The sequence below is a fragment of the Colias philodice genome, chromosome 9 (assembly GCF_061535455.1).
Source record: "Colias philodice isolate Cphi_HAF_F1 chromosome 9, ilColPhil1 Martin Lab GWU primary, whole genome shotgun sequence".
Classification (NCBI taxonomy): Eukaryota; Metazoa; Arthropoda; class Insecta; order Lepidoptera; family Pieridae; genus Colias; species Colias philodice.
Window position 1 is genome coordinate 10,013,751 of NC_143094.1, and position 20,491 is coordinate 10,034,241.

The 20,491-nt window shown below is 35.9% G+C and overlaps 1 protein-coding gene and 1 non-coding gene across 6 annotated transcripts; both read left to right on the plus strand.

Moving 5' to 3' along the window:
- Window positions 1-1,083: 1,083 nt before the first annotated feature.
- LOC149486074 (uncharacterized) lies at window positions 1,084-20,304 on the plus strand. 5 transcript variants are annotated; one of them, XM_089699407.1, is made up of 8 exons: window positions 1,084-1,707; window positions 4,153-4,338; window positions 4,426-4,927; window positions 4,998-5,051; window positions 9,484-9,602; window positions 11,730-12,052; window positions 14,855-14,953; window positions 15,993-20,304. In XM_089699407.1, the coding sequence occupies exons 1-8, from the start codon at window positions 1,507-1,509 to the stop codon at window positions 16,132-16,134; spliced, it is 1,626 nt and encodes a 541-aa protein (XP_089555533.1). In that variant the 5' UTR covers window positions 1,084-1,506; the 3' UTR covers window positions 16,135-20,304. The 5 variants fall into 5 exon arrangements, with proteins under 5 accessions (XP_089555533.1, XP_089555528.1, XP_089555530.1 ...); XM_089699402.1 differs by having other exon boundaries at window positions 1,085-1,707; window positions 9,478-9,602; window positions 14,837-14,953; XM_089699404.1 differs by having other exon boundaries at window positions 1,085-1,707; window positions 9,478-9,602.
- TRNAS-GGA (transfer RNA serine (anticodon GGA)) lies at window positions 12,590-12,665 on the plus strand. The gene is given in 2 exon segments: window positions 12,590-12,626; window positions 12,630-12,665. It is a non-coding gene; the product is annotated as a tRNA-Ser (tRNA).
- Window positions 20,305-20,491: the final 187 nt, after the last annotated feature.

Consider the following 20,491-nt stretch of genomic DNA (forward strand, 5'->3'; position numbering starts at 1 on the left):
GGTATATCGCCTAAACATTGAGTGAAGCCTAGTAATGGCGGCGAAACATCCATGTGTGTGTGCCATGTTGCCATGGCAACAGCTGTCCTGATGACAATGGCGGCTGTATTTTTTTCTATAAATTTTGCCGTAATAATTTTGTCACTAAAACATAAAAGAAATAACTTGCTTCCCTGTGGAATTTAATCCCTTGTGTTTTGTTATTTAAAATTGTACTGTTGCGACACCATTTAACCACGCAAGACGGCGCGGCATTTTAAATATTTTTTGTGAAACAGTGACGCAGTTAATCAGTCGGTAGTTCACGACGTAATGGCGGCCGACTAGCTTACTATGGTGAGAGTGTGTGCGTGTTTATTGTCTTTACACGATCGCTAGCTTACTATGGTGGCTTCACGTTGTTTGTTCGTAATATGGCGTCCGTCTTTTTTTATACGTCCATGATTAAATTAAATAGCGTATCATCAATATAATTTTTACCGGAAATTTATTCGCTCGCTTTTCAAGCAATTTGTCCCTTATTTTGTTCAGCCATTGTTACCTCATTAGAAAGAGACAAGCTCGAAACAACAAAAGCTCTCACTCGGATCTCTTTTCGACCAGCACCAAAGAGAATACAAATAATACGCAGTCTAGTCAAGTCTTGTTAATAAAACACAGCATTATAATGCTGTGGTTTTATTAATCTCAATCGGTTAATCTCAGTTTGACAAATCTTTTAGTTTTATAATCTGTATTTTGTGGAATTGTTTAAAATTTATACTCATTCGTTTATAATAAATGTATGTTTCAATTTCAAAATCAGGGACTTTACTTGATTCATTTATTTATTACATACCTACCTAGTAATTAAATTAAAGTTACTATAATATTTAAAAACTATTAGTTGAGGTTATCAAGTAAATTAAAAAATAGAAGTTTCCCTGTAATATATCACTAATATAATATTTCGTAATTAATAATATTTTGGTAGTTAAAAAATAAATGGCATTGATTTTGTTTATTCGTAAAATATTAACATTCTTATTATTTAGAATTCAGATTGACGTTTTACGTTGTTTTGTTTTCAAGTTGGTAATCAGTACTTACATGACTGATAGGGTTGGTGGATGTACGTTCTTATATCTTTCTGTGTATTAGCTTAGCGTGTTTTCTGATCATCCTAATTATTAATAATAATTTAAGAAATAATTTACTATAAAATTACTGTGATTTAATTTTTTAATTTGTCTAAGGTAGACCTAAAAAGAGTTGACACGATTCGAAAGTAAGTTATTACGTGGTTTGGAACGTCAAAGTGAATGTACCCATCAGCGAATGAATGACAAATTAAAAAAGTTTTATTTTTCTTATATTGGTACGAGATTTTATTGATTGTTTTCTTTCAAGATTTTCGGACAGACGGCGACTGAAATTGCAAGTTACTGTGATATATTTATTTTCAATAATTAACTTTTCTTATCAAGCAATTAAATGATCAGGGATATCGAGTTATGTCTATAAGTAATGGAAGGTACAGAACTGGGTGGCGACCAGCAATTCTGTTTGAGATGGAACAATTTTCAAGCGAATATAACATCTCAATTCGAGGCACTGCGCGATGATGAGGATTTCGTGGATGTCACCCTGGCATGCGAGGGACACAGGCTGGAGGCGCATAAAGTGGTTTTGTCGGCGTGTAGTCCTTATTTCAAGGAATTATTTAAAGTAAGTCTATCTTTCACTCCCCACACTTTGATGTGTCACCATTACAATGACTCTAGTGAAAGTTGTTATGTATAAAACACTTGATCTACTTACAAATGCCATGTCTCGCGTTCCGGTTAAGTATTCGTGATTTCATTTATTTGTACCTACTTTAGAATTCTGTTTCACAATTTCTAATTAATTCATTGCCATTGAGTCTACCAAATCATTTTAATTGGAAATGGCTCACGAATTCTTTACAATCATGCTACAAATTAATGAAAAACTCTAATTCAGCATGTCTATGATTCAAAAATTTCGAAAATTGTAGTGTTTAATAATTTCTTAGATTTTTAAACATGTCATTAGGTAAATAAAATATTCTATTCAAAATGGCTATTAGAACCTCATTTAATCAATTATTTTATCATTGTTAGGTTGTGTTCAATAAATGAATGTGTGATCATAAAATTTATTGCATTGGAAAGTAAGAGAAAATGGTGCTTGTAAAAACAAAAGCACATTTTAATGAGCTTATAAATTTTTAACACTCATTAATATTTTAATTAAGAATCAGATATTGAAAGCTTTTTTATTATTAGTTTTATTTGATCAAAGAAAAAATCAAAATCAAATTGGATTGTAGTAAGGGTGAATACCAGCAACATTTTTAAACATTGTCTATGAAGTTATGTACATAAATAAACATTAATTAGAATAGGTATATTTTCGTTTTTAATTACCAAATTAGACAATATGTAAAACAGTTTGGAAATTGTAAATGTCAAGTATTGCCAATTCTCCACATAAGTATAGTATTGTAATAATATTATAGATAAATTGAATCACTAATATAAATGGTCAAGTATAGTTCACAACAAAATGAAACATATAGTATGAGATAAAACTATACTTCAAAGATAATTCTATAAAAACTTTAATAAACATTACCTAAGTTTACACAAATGATAACGGCACATGTTTTTTTTATAAACTCAATGAAATAATTAATGGTATATTGAGTTATACTTTGTTATTGAAATTTATAATAATGTACACTGCCCACAAATATTGACTGTCAATGACCTGTTACTCAATTGTAAACCAAATCAAATTTTGTATATTTTTGTTTATACTGAGCAATATCACTTGCATTGATAAATGTTTCCCTTTATAAGTTTTTGGATTATAAACCATGAACTGGTAATCAAGAATCATGAAATGTTTATAGAAATATTTTTTGATTAAACTTAGAAACATAACAGGTAAGCATAAAGTTATCCAAGATATATTATATAGGGATTATCCAAGGTCATAATATAGGGATTAATTGATATTAATAAAATGTATCTTTTGTAAACATTACCAAATTTTAATGCTCATAGTAATACAATTTTTGTTTTAATCAACTTATTAATTCACAGACTTTATTAAAACAAAAATTGGCTATGTTCTAATTAGAATTATAATAGGGAAAATATTAACATGCAATAGCCATACTATGAATAACCCTCATTATTTTATTCACTCATCCACAAATTTTCCTCTAATTTACAACTATTTAATATTTTTCCTTACATATAGGTATTTAAAAAACAATATTTTTTTTATTGAATATAATATAATACTGTATAATTATGTAGTAATTAATTAAATTTTTAGTTTTAACTTTTAGCCATCTACAGTGACTTATTTATCATTATCTTATTCTAAACTAGCGGTCCGCCCCGGCTTCGCCCGTGGTACATGTTTACGTTTTCTCTACATAAGAACCATCCTCGTACTTCAAGGAATATAATAAAAAAAGAATTATCGAAATCGGTTCAGCCGTTCTCGAGTTATGCGCTTACCAACACATTTTGCGATTCATTTTTATATATAAGATTTATAAATATAATAATAGTAGTATTATGACTAACACATTTCAAAATATCTTAGCTAATAACTGATAGCTGTTTTTTATACAAAGTACCTGACTTTAAAAAAAAAACCAAGTCGAAAATCTCAAAAATGGTTAGATTTTCGATAGGGTGTTGGTAGGGTTAAATCCATCAGAAGTGATCTAAATTATGCCTTTAAACAGGAATTGGTAAACTTTCCCCGCAATCCTGTATATTATATAGATCCAGACAAACATAGATTTTTCATAAAAAAACATAGATTTCTTGAGACTGTTACTATTATTTATCAAAATTGTGAACATTTTATATTCATTATTTTATTTTGTGGTAAAGATATAAACAGCTATTTACAAGATATAAGTTTTCTTTTATCCAAAGTAATTAAAAAAAATTGCATATTGATCTAAAATTAAATAGAACTGATAATAACTCTGCCAAATGATAAGATATATGTATATAAAAGGAGATACAGATACGTAAATAAATTTCAACTTTGGCTTATGAATTATTTTATTTCCACTTTGTTCAAGATATGCAGACCATAAAACATATATTTTCATTACAGAATAATCCATGTCCTCATCCGATAATATTTATGCGCGATTGCGAAGTATCCCATGTACGCGCGCTACTCCAGTTTATGTATGTGGGACAAGTAAATATTGCCCAGGCACAACTCAGCGCATTCTTGCGGACTGCCGACGCTTTACAAATTCGCGGCCTCACTGACTGCTCGCAACACAACGACAAAGTAAGATTTGCTGTACATCCTGAGGGCAATCCGAAAATCAAATAATTATTAGGTTGTTGTTTTAATAAAATATATTTTTCGTTCCAGAAAGCAAATCGAAAGTCTCCCCCTTCTCAATTACGTAATTTGCTCAGCGCCAAGCCGTCACATTCTACCTCCTCCTCCAAAGCCGCAAGCCAAAATGTGGAATCGACCTCTGCCGATGACCAAGAAAAGAGCGCCAATCGCCCTTCTGCAAGGAATTCTCCTGAAGTGCCCAGAAATAATCTCAGCGAAGATGCTCCCTTTCAAAGTTCTAGTCAAACGAGGCCTAATAATGATGACTATAGCCAAACATGTAACTACCCTTCTTTGCGGGTAAAAACTGATCTCGAAGCGACAGATGTGAATAATGAAGAAAATGATATTCTTATGGACCCCGGCGACGCGGAGAAAGAAAGCAAGTGTCAAGACTTTAGCGCGACGGATTTATTGGAACCAAAAATGGAAGTCCTAGAACAGGAAGCTAGTGACGAAGAGCGATCGGGCTTTCAGCAATTATATTATAGCGAAAACAATACTCTCGCCAATCCCTTCGCCACTCTTCAAGGTGAGTGTGTACCGAGTAGGCGCGTATTCGGTATTAAAAGAAAACAATATGAACGATTTTTCCCTTGCAGGTAGTATGGATCTCATGACGGGGATGAACGCGGAGCTGAACGAGAACGCCGAAGGTGAATATATTTCGATTATAATGTTCACTCTTTTCACACGCACAAGTCGTCTCGGACAGCCGCGCCCCCGGCTAACCTCTTATCACTGATAAACGGCGTAGAAGAGAGCGCGCGATTTCGTTTAGAAACTATCTATAAAGGTGTCTAAGAAAGGTGCTAGGCGCGCGGGTGTCAGGGCGACCTCGCCCCCCCCGCCCCCGCGCCGCCCGCCCCGCGCCGCTCGCGCCCGCCGCGCTGCCGCCTCCACTGCGCCCTCCGACGCACTCCACACGTGCTGGCTCCGTCGCCATCTACGCTAATAGGATTCTCATACTCGCTTTAATTTCTTCGTTTTGTTGGAAATTTATCGCCGACGAACGCACGCGCTATTCGTCTAGGGCGATCGCAATGAAGCCATTGAAAATAATACATTCGCATTCGTTATCATATATTTCATTACAATTATCATATTATCGTGTTGGCGACCACGATCTATGAAAGCGTCACGCGGATCGTCGCAGTTTAAATTTCTTGGTAATTCACCTTATACGATTATAATTGTCCATGTAGTCGTATATCTAAATTTTCATATTTAAATAATAGCGAGAGATTATCTGTTCGAGGCCGATGGCATCTGTAAGAAATTCTAGATCGAAAAATTCTGACTGCCGTGAGGCACCTATTATCGGCATCGATGCCGTCCTTATTATCGGTATTATGAAGCGCCAGCCGCGTAACGCGTCCATATCGGTTCGATCAGTATTCTGTATAGATAATAGGTACATATCTACGCGGGTTGAGGGGCGCCTTTGGGCGCCGCTCCGCATTTTCTGATCAGAATTTTTAAGAACGGCCTAAGGAACAAAAGTGCAGGGCAAGGCAGTAGCGAGATCCTATTAGCGAGCGGTCGGGGAGCGCGGGCGGCGGGCGGGGCGGGGCGGGCGGCGCGGGCGGCGCAGTCCGGGGGGCGCAGTGCGAACGTGGTGTTGTTGGCAGCCGGCGCGGGCGCGGGCGTGCGGTGCGCGCAGTGCGGCCGCCGCTACTCCAACGCGTCCAACCTGCGGCAGCACGTGCGGCTCATTCACGAGGCGCAGCCGGTGGTGTGCGCCACCTGCGGCCGCTGCTTCAAGACGCCGCTGTACCTGCGCCGCCACACGCTGGCGCAGCACCCGGCGCGCCTCAAGCCGCCGCCGCTGCCTGCCCTGCGGCCCGCGCACCGCTGACCTTACACGCTCCGTTCACGCGCTCTCTCCCCGCTCGACAGCCCCGTACTCGCTTGTCGCCCGTGCGCTCGCCGCCCGCCCGTCCTCGACCACGTTTTGCGTATGCGATTGCCCGATAACGATTCTTTACATTCATTTTATTTTGTGGAAACTTACGCTTTCTATCATTTAATCTCTTAAGGTATTCTATGAGTAAAAATTTCATATAAATAATAATATTTATAATGCGCATCTATTTATTATATTTTCGCTTTATGCATTTCACTGCTTCTATTAAAAAAAATATCTCGTCACACTTTCTATGTAATAATCCTCATATTAAATATTTACTATTTACGAGTAGTTTAGAGAAATCTAGTAAGTACATTTAACAAAGGTTATTCAATTTACCTTACCTTATTATTTGTGCATTTGTTCTGAAATACAGAACATCTTTGCTACGAAAGATTTTTTTTCAAATGATTGTGAATAATAAATGAGAAATGGATATTTTTGTAGCATTATCAAATACCATCAAATTTAGAATTTAAATTAGAATGTATTCTCTTTGAACCTTGTCCTCTATAAATAAAATTAATTTAGACTTTAGACTTTTCACGTTGGTTACAATTTTCCTATACAAATCTCTTCCATTATTTTCTTATACGGTTTAAGAAAAATTTGTCAAAGGGCAGTTTAAAAAAAGCAATAAGTATATAGTTCATAGTAGTTTAAGCGTTGCGGGGCTGTCAGCGTATCAGTTCGTTGGGTAATATTGTGAAGATGTGGCTTAATGTGGAATAACGAAGACTGTCTGTAGGTATATCTAGTCTGTGATCAGAGTGTCGCCGGGGGCCTATCTGCCGTCACACCTCCGCTTATTGGGTGCCTTTCAATAGTATACCAAGTGCCAGTTAATAACCCTTTAACGACGCCCCTCTGCTTATACTCTGGCAATGTTAGTGATAGCCGTATGTACCGTGATATACCATAAGTAGTGGACTCCCCACGTAACGTCGTTCGGCTTTAAGTATAGTGCTGAATCATGTTGTCTGTTATATTATGTAAGACTAATAGTTATGTTGCGAGGGGCCTCGTTAAAGGGAGTCGAGTACCTTCCTTTCTGACAATAGACTGATTGTTAATACATTTGTTGCAACCGGTGCTGATTTTTATCATAGATTATTTACAGGTTACATATTGTATATAAATACTTACATTATACACGTTATCCTCTCGCTCGACCCTCTCCATCGACGTTAAGCGAATATAATATGTATTTTTCTTAGTATAGATATAATTTTTTTCTACTGTGATTAATGCTTTGGGGAGGGTCGACCGTATCCGTTTTATGTGTCGAATATACAAGTTACATAAACCCGTGATGGACAACAATAACAAAAGTGATATTTTTATACACAATAGTTTTATCTTTACACAGATGTTATATTGTTGAGTGATTGGACGGCTCCCGGTTATAGTTTGTACAAATCTCGCACGTTACGGTTATTATTCAACTGACAATTGATCAGTGTTTACTTTTACATTTTTATCGTCACGTGTCATAAATCGATTTTTAAAGTTGCCATAAAACATCCAATCTCAGGGCACTTTGTGCTTCTTCAGTAGATCTAAGAAATTAAATTTTACTAATCATGTATTTGCTAATATTTTTATGAATTTAGTCTATTATTAAAAATATTTTGATTTTTAGACTTTGATATATTATGATTGCCATGGAAAAACGCATCTAGTCATTTAAAAAACATCTTTAAGCATCTTTAAAAAGGGAACGATGTCGATGATATGATTAGGGTTGTGAATTACAATATTAGTTTATCTTTGTAAAAAAGTATTCGTATAGTGAGTCTAATTGAGATCTCATTCTTTAGTTCCCATGATCTCTAAATTTTATTTTGCATTTATATTATACTTATTTTAGTGTGAATTGCCAAGTTTAAATGTTTTAAATTTGCGCTTAGGATATAAAAATGCTTATCAATCGATTTAATCATAAAATAATTAGTAATTTATATATATTGTATTCCTAAGTTCAAGAGCGATTTCTCGTCAGTGAAAAATAAAATGAATATCTCGTGTTAAAATTAATAAATAAATAGACATTTCCTATAAACTCTATCATTATGATTACGATGTATATGGATGTAAATTTAAACAAAATTATTCTCATAAAGTAATTAAATATTAATGCTTAAATCGATGACATGCTACTTTCTGATAGATGTCGTTTAATTTCGTGTTAAGTATAAATTGTATTAATAAATAATTAATCAGTGGCACGCTTTTACACCACATACATACAATAATTATTATTATATTTCATATCTAAGGCAATAATACTTTATTATGATAATTCTATTCTATATTAATATAGACAGACTGTTGCTTATTAACGACGTGATGTTTTGTTGACTACCTATCTTATTACCTATTTATTAAGTTTTTCACTTGACCAAGACATATATTTTTATAATAGATCGCAGTGATTAATTGTTACTATATGCAGATATCAGATAAATTTATGATAAATTTCGTTTTCCTCGCCGCTAAAATAGTTTCCATTTCGCCACGAAGTGTCAATTCCGAGTTTTTCTATATTATATTATTATTATGGTCTTAAGGAAGATCACATTTAAATCATTTTTATTTTAATCATCATAAATCAATTGTTCTTATTATATTATATCGTAATATAATCGCAATCGTCTGTGCAATTGCTTTGTGCAAACATTTTCAAATATGTATATAAATCATTGTAATTTTTTACGAGATACAACAAATAAAATATTGCAGATATAAACTTGTCTTTGCTTCTAAAAATATTATTATTTAATTTTAATTTACAAATTGAGGATGACTATTTATATAATGATTCATGATATTTATTACCAAATACACCTACTTATAGCAGAACTTTTGTTAATTTTCTTAGCAATGTCATAATAATGGAATGGTAAGTTGGTTTCGTTGACATGAATGCATTTCCTTGTTGTAACAATTACAATTAATAAGAAGTAATAATATTATATCTAATAATTAATTACTAAATTAAATTCATCTATTTTGTGAGGGAGATAATAAAATTAGATCGTAATTTTATTGCCAGTTTTGGATTAGATACTATAGACATATTTGACAAAAAGGGGGTATGTGCAAATTTGGAATAAATGGAAAGACGTGTTCAAAATTGAATTGAAAAAATGTAGGAATTGAATAATTTCCAGTTGCAGGCCGATGGGACGGTCGGAGGAATCGGCCCGTGCCGGACGCGGTGTGGCTGGAACAGCATCGCCGCGCTCTGCCCTTCGTGCTCAAGAGGGAGAATGAACGTGCGCCCGCGCCGAGACTTGTAAGATATTCATTTGTGTTGCATTTTTTTCTGTCGTTTTATTACACCACTTAGAGTGCGAGAAATTTACTTTTAAATTTTCGTCCAGAATAGAGAAGTAATTTATAATTGTAAATACATCCCTGGCAAGTCGATTTAGAAAATATTACTGGAAATAAATTTACATGTAAAGTTGATATTCTTAATTAGATTAAGAGATATCTTCAAGATTACACTTCCTTTTTCTAATATAGATATAGGAAGAGCGTCAATCAACAGACAACACTTTTTTTATACCAACTGTAATCGGCAGTTCCCATTTAGCCCTAACATGCCTTCTCTAGTTTGCGGTGTAGAATTTTGGTGTATCCCTCTTGAAACATATGTGAGACATCTATACCTTCGAAAGAGATAGCTTATTAACTATTTGATTCTATTTGTACAAATAGCTTTTGAAATTTCGATAAGCAAGTTAACAACCTAATAACATTAGTTATACGATGGCAAAGTATGGAGGACTATGATCGGAGTTATGTATTTGCTTTGTTCAATTAAACAGATTGTGTCCAAACGACCTTTTGACACAAAATGGAGCATTTTGATATGTTTTGTCATAAAGCAGATATTGTTTAGATTTCCAATACGTTTATACCTATTGATTGAGTCGTGATAATTATGTTTTTTCGTTATAACAACTTATGATCCGTACAAATTGATAAGCAATTAACACTAAATCGAAATGGAAATTTTTCTTAAAGAATTTTCTAAATATCCCTGTAATAATTGGTAATTTTAGCTGTCAAAATATGTTATTGCAAATAGCTTTTCGACTCCTAAATAGTATAAAATAAACTTTTCAAAGCTATTGTTAGCTACTTAATTTTTCCTCTTCGCATACTTAGGTACTAATCGCAGTGTCATCAACACATCAACAATATATTATGTTATTTGCGTGATTATTAGAAGATTTTCAAAAGTTGTAACTAATTTAATTCAAATACGCTCAAGCATGAGCATTGAGCATATGTAATAAAAAACATATGCTCAATAATGCTCGCGATCTTAATGAAGGGAACATTGTTTTGTATTAATCTAATTATGATAGTAGAAATAAAGTACTTCTAAACATTTTAAAACAACATTTGGTTCTGTAAGATATATTTTTTTTATTGATACTAAAAAGTAAAAATATACGATAGGCTTTGAACTGCCTGAAATTGATGATAAGAGACAGATTCTGACTAAGTTCCTAACCTTTGTACCCAGTCATCAATACATATACTGGATTAGACTGGATATTTTTAATGGCTATAATAACTAATTCACAATTTATTTTTAATGAAACCACAGCTTTACATGTACCAAAGATCATTTTAGGATGAACTTGTTTGTATTATTATCCGGTTATTACAATTTGAACCTTTTCGACAATAGTAACAGATAACGTTTAGTACAGCGTAATTAATACCCACCCGATGAACGGGCTACCTTATCGCATATACTTCTAAAAATTATCAAGGGTTATCTCTGACGATGGAGCGCAAAAAGTGTCGAATGATGACTGGCGGTTTGAGGGTGCGTTTTTTATCTATGAGCGAGTAACCTAGCTGGTGATTCGCTTGATGGTCAATGGTCGCCCACGCTCACGAGCATATATTCTCTAAAAATGCGTTTACCGGTTGTAAGGATTAACGGACAGGATTGACAATGGGTAGAGAAATGGACTAGGAAGAGTGAGAAAAGGAAATGGGCATCCACCTGCTCCATTCGTCGCACTTAACAAAGCAACGCAGCATTCGTATGCTTCTATTTCACGCTGCGAAATAGTAGCATAAGAGCACTGCTGGCCGGAGCCTAATTTGCGACGAAGCGTGCTCGACTCCGCATTAAGGGTTCTTTTCCACCAATAATGTGCGATGAATTTGTTTGTAAATAACCAATTGAAACGCTAAACGTTTCAACTAAATGAAGCGATATAATCGGTTCTTTACAAACACATTCCTCGCTACACATCCTCGCACATTATTGGTGGAAAAGCACCTTAATCCATCAGGCCCCGGAATCACAGACACAATAGAAAATCTATTGTGTCACGTCCGGATCGTTCGGGGCTCAATGGGTTATGTTGTTCGTATTTCCCTCGCGCAGATAAAGCTCGGCGAGGGCGTGGAGATCCGCGAGGACCTGCTGCGCGGCGTGAAGTGGGGCGACTACCGCAAGGTGACGCGCGGGCTGGCGGCGGCGCTGTTCTCGCCGATCGAGCTGGCCACGTGCTCGGTGACGGGCCAGCGCTGGTCGCGCGCGGGGCAGGAGGCGCGCCCCACCAAGCCGCCGCTGGACCGCCGCCGCGTGCACGCGCTCATCTCGTACGTGAGCCGCCACTTCCCCGACGTCGAGGTGTCCCGCATCAAGCAAGTGCTCGCCTACAAGTGCAAGGAGAACTGCGCCGCGCTCAGGATGCGGACCGCCAGGTATACATCTCACACTATACTTTTGATATAGGTTGAAGGTTTGTTATGTTTTGAAGGTTGCCTGGCAGAGATGGATTTGAGCCATAAGGCCGCCGTTTGTACATTTTAAATGGTTTTGTTTTATGTACTTTCATTTTAATATATTGTACAATAAAGAGTAAATAAATAAATATACGTGGGTGCTTGAATGGTTACGTATGACGGTGAATTTACATCAAACGCGCACAGAGCTAGAGCGAGAGCATTCTTTCGTAATCTTTTAACTAATAAGAACAACGAAAGAATGCTCTACGCCTGTTTACACTGAAAGAATTTGACATAGTGCGGTTAGATTGAGCATTTGCTCGTTTGATGTAAATGCACCGTAAGAGTCGAGAGAATAGCATGTATGATATTAAAGATGAATTTGTATTTTTGGTTTTATGGCATTCAAATGCTTTATAAATATAAATTTATAAAGAATAGAAAAAAAAGGAGGTGTGTCCCTCCAGACACATAAAACTGAAAGAATAGAATAAATTCGATTGCTCTGGCGGGTCACGAGTGGCTGAGTTGGTCAGGCATCCGCCTGGAATGGCGCGAAAGGATGCGGGTTCGAGTCCCGCCTCGTGATCGATTTTTTTATATTCTTTATAAATTGATATTAAAGATTTCAACTGGTTTATTAATAATTGTCAATTGTAGGTACGATTCCCGGAAGCAAAATATCAATTCTTATATCTGATTATTTTAATCCTATTATTTTTATCATGTGTTAAATTAGCTAAGTCATTGAAATTAGGTAGTCTCGTTTGCCCTCCTCTCACGCAACAAGCGGTGGAATTGCCTCTTCATAGAAAACTGAGTCAATAAAATAAGAGTTAAGTATTTAAAATACCAAACTGGTATACCAGAAATAAACTAAACTTATCTGAACCAACCACAATATATCTTGAATGGAGATTTTTTTTATTTACTTATCACAGTATTATCGTAAAGTTTGAAAAGTGCTTATCAATGAAATCATATGTTGTAATGTACTATTTTCGATTTTCGGTGGCAGATTGATATCTATTATACCTTCGATCGAAATGATGCAATAGAAACGTGACACTTTAAATAACTTCTATAGATTTCAATATTCATATCAAATTAATATTCATAAATGCGTTCTTTCGAAACGATATTGATGACTTAAATTAAAATTAAATGGAATGACACGAAACATGCATTGGTTCACCATTTTGTGAAAACTATAATATATAGTATAAAGAACGTCCGATGTCCTATTTTCATGTTAAGTATACATATTATTATCTTCCTCAGAAGCAAATATAAAATAAAAAAGCTCATTGTTCACAAACAAGTGCGAGAGTATACAAATATTTATATAGTAAACAGTGTACAAAAAACAAAAAAACTGTAATTTAGAATAGATAACTGCGTAAATATGAGCTAATTGTAGTAATAATGGAATTGATAACACCATGACGAAATCGATTTTGGTGGTCCGCCTTATCGCGACCTTTGCTTACACTCGATTATCTCATGACTCACGACCAAAACTCTATAACACATGGTGTCTGAACGGAGCCGCGCCTATAACGTAAACATGCCGTGTTAACTCTTATCGAACACCCATTCATCATGGAAACTAGTTCACGGATATTATTCAAATTAATGGGGTCTGTCGTTACGACATACAAGCAGTCTAAGTAGCTTGAACTGTGTTGATAATGGTTCAGAAGATTGCGATTTGGTGACATGGCAATATTATTTATTGAGTTCCAAATGTTTTTATTTTTTTTTAATCTGAAATAGATAATTATGTAAACTGTATTTTGCACCCATTGTTAAATGATAAGCGAAAATTCTTACCTCAAGATAGCCTGTTCAATTCTTAGTTGTCATGTCATTGCTAGCTAGAAACATTTAAAACAATTTATACAATCATTTTGGATTTAAATTATTTATAGACAATCTATTTGCTCTTTTCGTTTCCGGAAAATATTCGTAATAATTTAGAAACGTGCTTAATTTTTCAATTGGAATCTACCTTTATTTAATGACACAATAGGTACTTGTTAATTATGTTTTGATAGTGCTTTAAATATAATATCAACAAAATAAGTGCTATATAAATATGACGTCAGGAATAGCGTTGATAATATAGAAAAGAATGTAGTGAACATCAGTAAGGTACAGGGTGGTGTTATCGTGGCCATGTTGCAATGGGGTTTACTCGCGATCATTGCCGAGGTCGTGACGATATGGGACGGCTTACGACATTACTGATTACTGTTGCGAGGGCACGGATATCTTTAATGGAGAAACTAGTTTTAGTTCGTGTCTTTTGATGTAGGGGCATCGATACAAAATGCTTTTCAGTTCTTCTTCTTAAATCAATTACCTTCTAGTATCTATATTAAAAAGACTACTAGATGCAAAGCAATGCACATTTACCCTATGCATGGATTAGTCCACAATAAAAGTAATGTACACGTAAACAACCTAAATCAAAATGGTCAAATCTTTCGGATTTCATTAAAAAGAAAATGCTCCGGAAACTTTAATTCTGTCTATCTTTACTATTATCTTGAATATTACATAAGACTTCTGAAACAGCCAGTTTCAAATCGAATATTCTGAGGCGATATCATCCACTGGTTCTATTTTCATCTGCACTCCTTCTTTATCAATCACTCGTTGCTCAGATACATGTCACAAATAGGGATATACCGATACCAATAAAGAAAGCCGCCGGTACAGTCGGCGCACTCGAGGCAGTAATACAATTTGAAGCAGGTTGTCGAACTGTTTCAGCGAGTCGAGCAACTACCTGCTGAGCGCGGCGGGGCGGGCTCCGTGCGACGACCCGCCCGCGCTCCCGCCGCCCGCCTCGCGCGCTGCTTACTGCACCTTGTGAGTCCACACTCCATTCTACATAACTCTCGTGCTATTTGTTTATTATTCAGGAATTACACCAAATCACAATGTTAGTAGCATGGACAAGTGAGAGGAGGGCACACGAGCACTTGTAATTTCTTATAAACATGTGATTGAGCACTTATTATTAACACCTTGGCCACGGACACCGGCGGCGCGACCGGCGGCGCGACCGGCGGCGCGACCGGCGGCGCGGCAATTCGCGCGGCGCGGTAAGCACGCCACGGGCAGTTGCGTTCGCCGCCGCGACCAGTGTAGACGAGGAGACGAGATGGCTTTATCAAAGTTAGCTCGACGTTGTTTGGAGAGTAGCAGCTTTTTTGCTCAAGATTTAATGTTTGGAAGATATAGTGGAGTACACGAATTAAATAGAAATCGTGTTACAGACGGAGAATTCCACCAAAAATATGAAAAATATAGGCATGATGAAAAATTATGTTGCGGGTGGCTAGACTTCCAAATAGCTGGTCTAGCTAGAATTTCTGCAATAAAAGCTTCCGTCTCCATTTTCGCGAAAAAAAAAACAAACTATTTTAAATTAAGTTCGCTCCGGGAGTAGTCGCCGCGTCTGCCGCTCGACTCCGTGGCCTGCGCCGTAATAACTCATACATTTGTTTCGATCGCTAGTCGTGCCGCGCGATTCGCTCGGGGAAATTCGCCGGTCGTCTCGCTGGTCGCCGCTGCGCGTGGCATGCCCAGTACATTTCCATACATTTGATTCATTCACAAGACGCGCCGCCAGTCGCGCCGCGCGAATTTTCGCTATAGCGAATTGTCCGTGGCCAGCACGTAAGCGTGAAATCTATGACATATAGTGGGTCCGATGCATTTAAGATTATTCGCTAATGATACATATGCGGGCGACTTCTCGTGCGCCCTTTTCTTAACATGATTTTATGTTGGTATCCGTTAACTTTAATGCTTAAACATACGTTTAAATATACCCAAATTAATTGCCAATAGTTTTGATAAGAGAACATTAATATTTATTCAGTGGTGTTTGTTACATTTCCAGCGAGACGTCCAAAGGGGGCGGATCAGGTGCGGGCGGCAGCGGCACAGCGGGCGCTGGCGGGGGAGGGGGGACGGGCGGCGGGGGCGGGGGCACGGGCGCGGCGGGGGGCGGGGGGGCCGCCGACGACGACACCACGCACTGATGCGCACACAGCACATCTCCCCGAGCCCGGCCGCCCGCGCCTCCCGCCCGCAGTGCGGCCGCACCTTAACCAAAAATGTCGCGTCCTGCCGTACGGGCGCGTGTGTAACGTTTAGGTGATATTTTTCTATTGGCTACCGATAAGGTCTGTCCGGTCGCGCCTTCGGCCGGCGGGAGTCGCGCTCGAAGCTCTAGCAATAATTTATCAGGTTCCTAAGAAATTTTTTCGTAGTTAGGTTCTATTTGCACGAAATTTCGCGAAACACTGCCGCTTGTTTCTAAATTCCTTTCGTCTATATTAGTCGTTCGTTCGCTTCCCTTATTTTATGAAGTGTAGTCATTTTCGTTGTTTACGTAAAAGTTTGTATATGAGGCATTTGAGTGCTGTACGAGGGACCGTTGCAATCGCAAGTAAATTGTATATCGAAATGGCATAATTTTTAGAACTAACATAGAGATATATTATAGTCATTTCTTTTTTTATTAGGTGTATAATGTAAAGATGAATTTATTTTGGAATGAGTCAGGTGTGGATATTGTAAAGTTTTCGGAGAGCTGTGATCGCGATGGTTTTATAATGGAGTCATATTTTTAAATAAATTTAAGAGTTATTACGTAATTTACTCGTAAATGCGTGCATTCCACGCTCACATATGTCTTTGCATAGGGCGAACTCGTTGCACTGACTCAGTGCCGTTCGTTTGTTTTCTTTTTTTTAGCATGCTTGTTATCTTATATTATTAGTCAATTTTATATTTTCGGTTTATCGGTCGTTTTCGTTATATGCAAAGATTATATTTGGAAAGTGGAATATAGAAAATTGGCATTCACCACACTATTCGAATAGATTGGAAATACATTTGGCGGTTTTAGTTGCAATTCCTAAGTCTTGTCTATGCTATAAATGATGTTCTTTGTAAACATTTTACTCTTAATATTTATTTCCTGTTCATGAGAACTTGGAGGTTTTTTTATTGTATGCTATATGCGACAAAAGCGGCCGAATGTATTGTATAAGAATTGTCAATTTGGTGGGGGACGGCATTCTGCACATCTGCACAGGAATGTATTTATCATATCAAATAAGCAATAACTATTAACTATAATTTAAAGAAGAGAATGAATTTTTTAATTTTTAAAATACTATTTTAACCAAGTTGTTATATAAAGAGTAGTTAGTAAATAACTGAATTCTCTTAAAGTCCATGATCATTTATATAGTTCTTTTGAACAATGATCTAATCCTCATAATAATTATGTAACACATAATCAAGCGTCATATCATTTTATTTTACAAAATTTTTACTCTAATTCATACATATCTCTCCATATCAGAAACAGACTTAATATGTGCAGGAGAAGTTCAATAATAACTACTATATATATTTAAAAGTTAAGGTAAAGGTCCTTGGCTAAATGACGTATGTTCGATTTGTTGTAAATCAGTGAACAAATAATAAAAAATTGTAAATAAAATACAACGCTAAACCAAATTAGTTGCCTATGAAAGCCACTACGATTATGATCTCTTATTTAGTACATTATAGCTTCTTATTAAACGTTACTTTCTATTTAGAATAAATAAAAATATTAAGCTTTATCTATTGCGATAAGAAAGTTATATTAGTCAATTTGTTATAAACCAATTGTAAAATTATATTTAGTCTATTACTACTAATGATAATGACGTTATTAATGCATATTCTAACACTAGTCGTTGAGCACATATTTGGTCTGTTTCCGTTATCACAGTGCACGGTCTGCACGCACTAGCGCCCGCACTCGGCGCCGCTCGGCGGAGCGCGGGCACGTATGTATAAGTTACAGTTACCACAATTAGAATATTCTAGATGTCACTGAACGCTACGTAGTGATTCTTATTGAAATGTAATACTTTACGATGCCAATTCAAAGTCTAAATGCTCAATTTTGCCAAATTTTTACTTGCCGAACGTCTTGTCTATTGTTATTTTTCGAGTATGTTATTATTTGTGTTCAGCCATACCGGCCCGACCCTCTGTCGGCGACAGGGCGAGGGAGTGGCTCGAAAGATTTGCTCAAAGATGCGAGTGTTCTGATGTTTTTATTTCCAATGTTCACATTTATCTACAATATCGACCCGATGAAGTTTATGTCGTTAAGAAATACACGTGAGCGTATGTTTATTGTAATTTTTAATTTATTAAATCGTCGTCGAATCGAACGTAAACCTAAATACTTGCGACGAATGCTCGAGATGCAATATGTTAATTTAGTGCCAAATGATAAGTTAACTCGTAGCAATATTGTATCCTAATGCTCTCGCGTAGGGCCATCGACCTATGAGGTTTCAATCGTTTCTTTTACAAGACTATATTAATATATTTATACAGGGAAAGTGTTAGGTATGTACTGTTCGGATATAAGAATGTTGTTGCGGTATAATACTCAATGCGGCGGGGTGTAAAAATAAACGCGACACGATTCCGCCGCTCAGACACACTCGAACCTCAACCACAGGGTTTTTTATTTACGTACCGCTCGTTTGCTGCACTTATTTTTACACTCCGCTATCGAAGCACTGAATGAGCAATGGAACAAGAGAATTTATTTACTCAAATAAGTTTTTAATTATTTATAATCATTTTTTTTTACTCAAATTATTATTATATACTTTATTTTGCATTTTACGATAGTGACGGCAGCTGTCCGCGACGACAGTGAGGGATATGATCAATCACTGTGTAGGGTTTCATGAATAAATTAGCGACGATACATCGAACGTGACACATTGGGCACAAAATATTATTGAAAACGCTATTGCTTTCATACGCTTTGTAAATTGTAAAATACGACGGGATTTCTAAAACATTTTGATAGAGTATGTTTGTGGAACCCTTGTTATAAAGTCTATTATTATATAGAATAGATATATCTCATATATCTCACTGAGCAATAAATCTGTGAACTGTATATAAGATCAACGACGAAGCCACTGCGCCCGCGCGGGCGCTGTGTTGTGCCAAAATTATGTGCTAGTCTTAAAAAAATGTTGTTATCATTTTTCAGATTTTATTTAGTCCAGAATGCGTTTGTTCCTGTGCTGTGAAAATATTAATTATTCGAAACAAATCAACACTTTGTATGTGATATGGTTTCACACGATGTAATCGCTCCGCAATACTAGTTTAGATGATACGTTAATCGATAAGTCCTAGGAAATTTTTAAAAAATTATATAAATTTATCTTCCAAAAATTATTAGGAAATTAATTTCGATGTTATCGTAGGTGATTTAATTGTTAAAATTTTGTAAATATATTTGTAATGATTGTCTAAGACAATGTAAAACTTGGAGCGATTACATCGTGCGATGGTATGTGTATCGTGTAGGTCGGCACCATCACAGGGTTTGTAAAAGTAGCTAGGAAAGTCTTTGTAAGTGATTTTTATATGAGTGTGATAATAATGTTTATCACATGGGATGCGAGAGGGTTTTGATAAGGTTAGGGTTGACGTCGACGCGCCAGTCGTCCAAAGACATGTTATGTGAGATTGGAGTCAGAGTCGGGGAGTAATGATGACTTGTGTTGGTTTGTTGGTATATTTATAGTATTTTTAAAGATGCACATACTGATTTAGCTTTGAGCTCGTGCAATATTATTCCAAATTGTTTATAAGAAAACTGTTATAATTATTTCTAAATTGTTACATAAATATTTTTGTAATTCTAAAAGACAAAGGCGACTTGAATTCTATTTTTGTTGTGCATTTATTCTCAAATTTTATCGATATGAAAATCACAAACCCATTGTGGACTGTAATGTCTGCATGTGACGAAAATATTATTGAAATACGGTAGATGGATTTTTTTATATATTGCTAATATTGTGAGTCAATTCTAGTAATGTTTATTCTTTTTTTTAGAGTTATTTACAACTATGATTCAATGTTAAGATTGCTCAATAACGATGCAATGTTGATTACAATGTAGACAAATCAATTACAACGTTTTATATCGTTATTTATCTGATATTTTACTGTTCATAATTTGCGAGTTATGGCAGCGCATATTTATAGATTTATGTTTATTCTTAAGAGAGGCCAAATGTTGACTTGCTTATGTGAGACTGTTTTGCCAAGAATCAGAAAGTATATTACCTACATTGTTTTAAAATAAATGCTTTTATATACTACTGCTTTTTATTTCAACATCCTGGCTCCTGTTTGTTTGTATACTCTGCTATGATATATTATTGGGTACAATTGAATGAAGAAACTGCATTTTAATGGAAATGTTGCAACAAGATTCATAATTACCTTGTTAGTTTCTAATTAATTAGCATAAATTGTATTGTTTTTTTTTTGCCGTTTCAATTT

Bases quoted from the DNA above. Each gene is read 5' to 3' on its own strand.
- LOC149486074 (XM_089699402.1), top strand. From the start codon at position 1,507: ATGGAAGGTACAGAACTGGGTGGCGACCAGCAATTCTGTTTGAGATGG. The intron at 5,052-9,477 runs GTGAATATATTT...AATAATTTCCAG, and splicing joins GCTGAACGAGAACGCCGAAG to TTGCAGGCCGATGGGACGGT. The intron at 9,603-11,729 runs GTAAGATATTCA...TCCCTCGCGCAG, and splicing joins GTGCGCCCGCGCCGAGACTT to ATAAAGCTCGGCGAGGGCGT.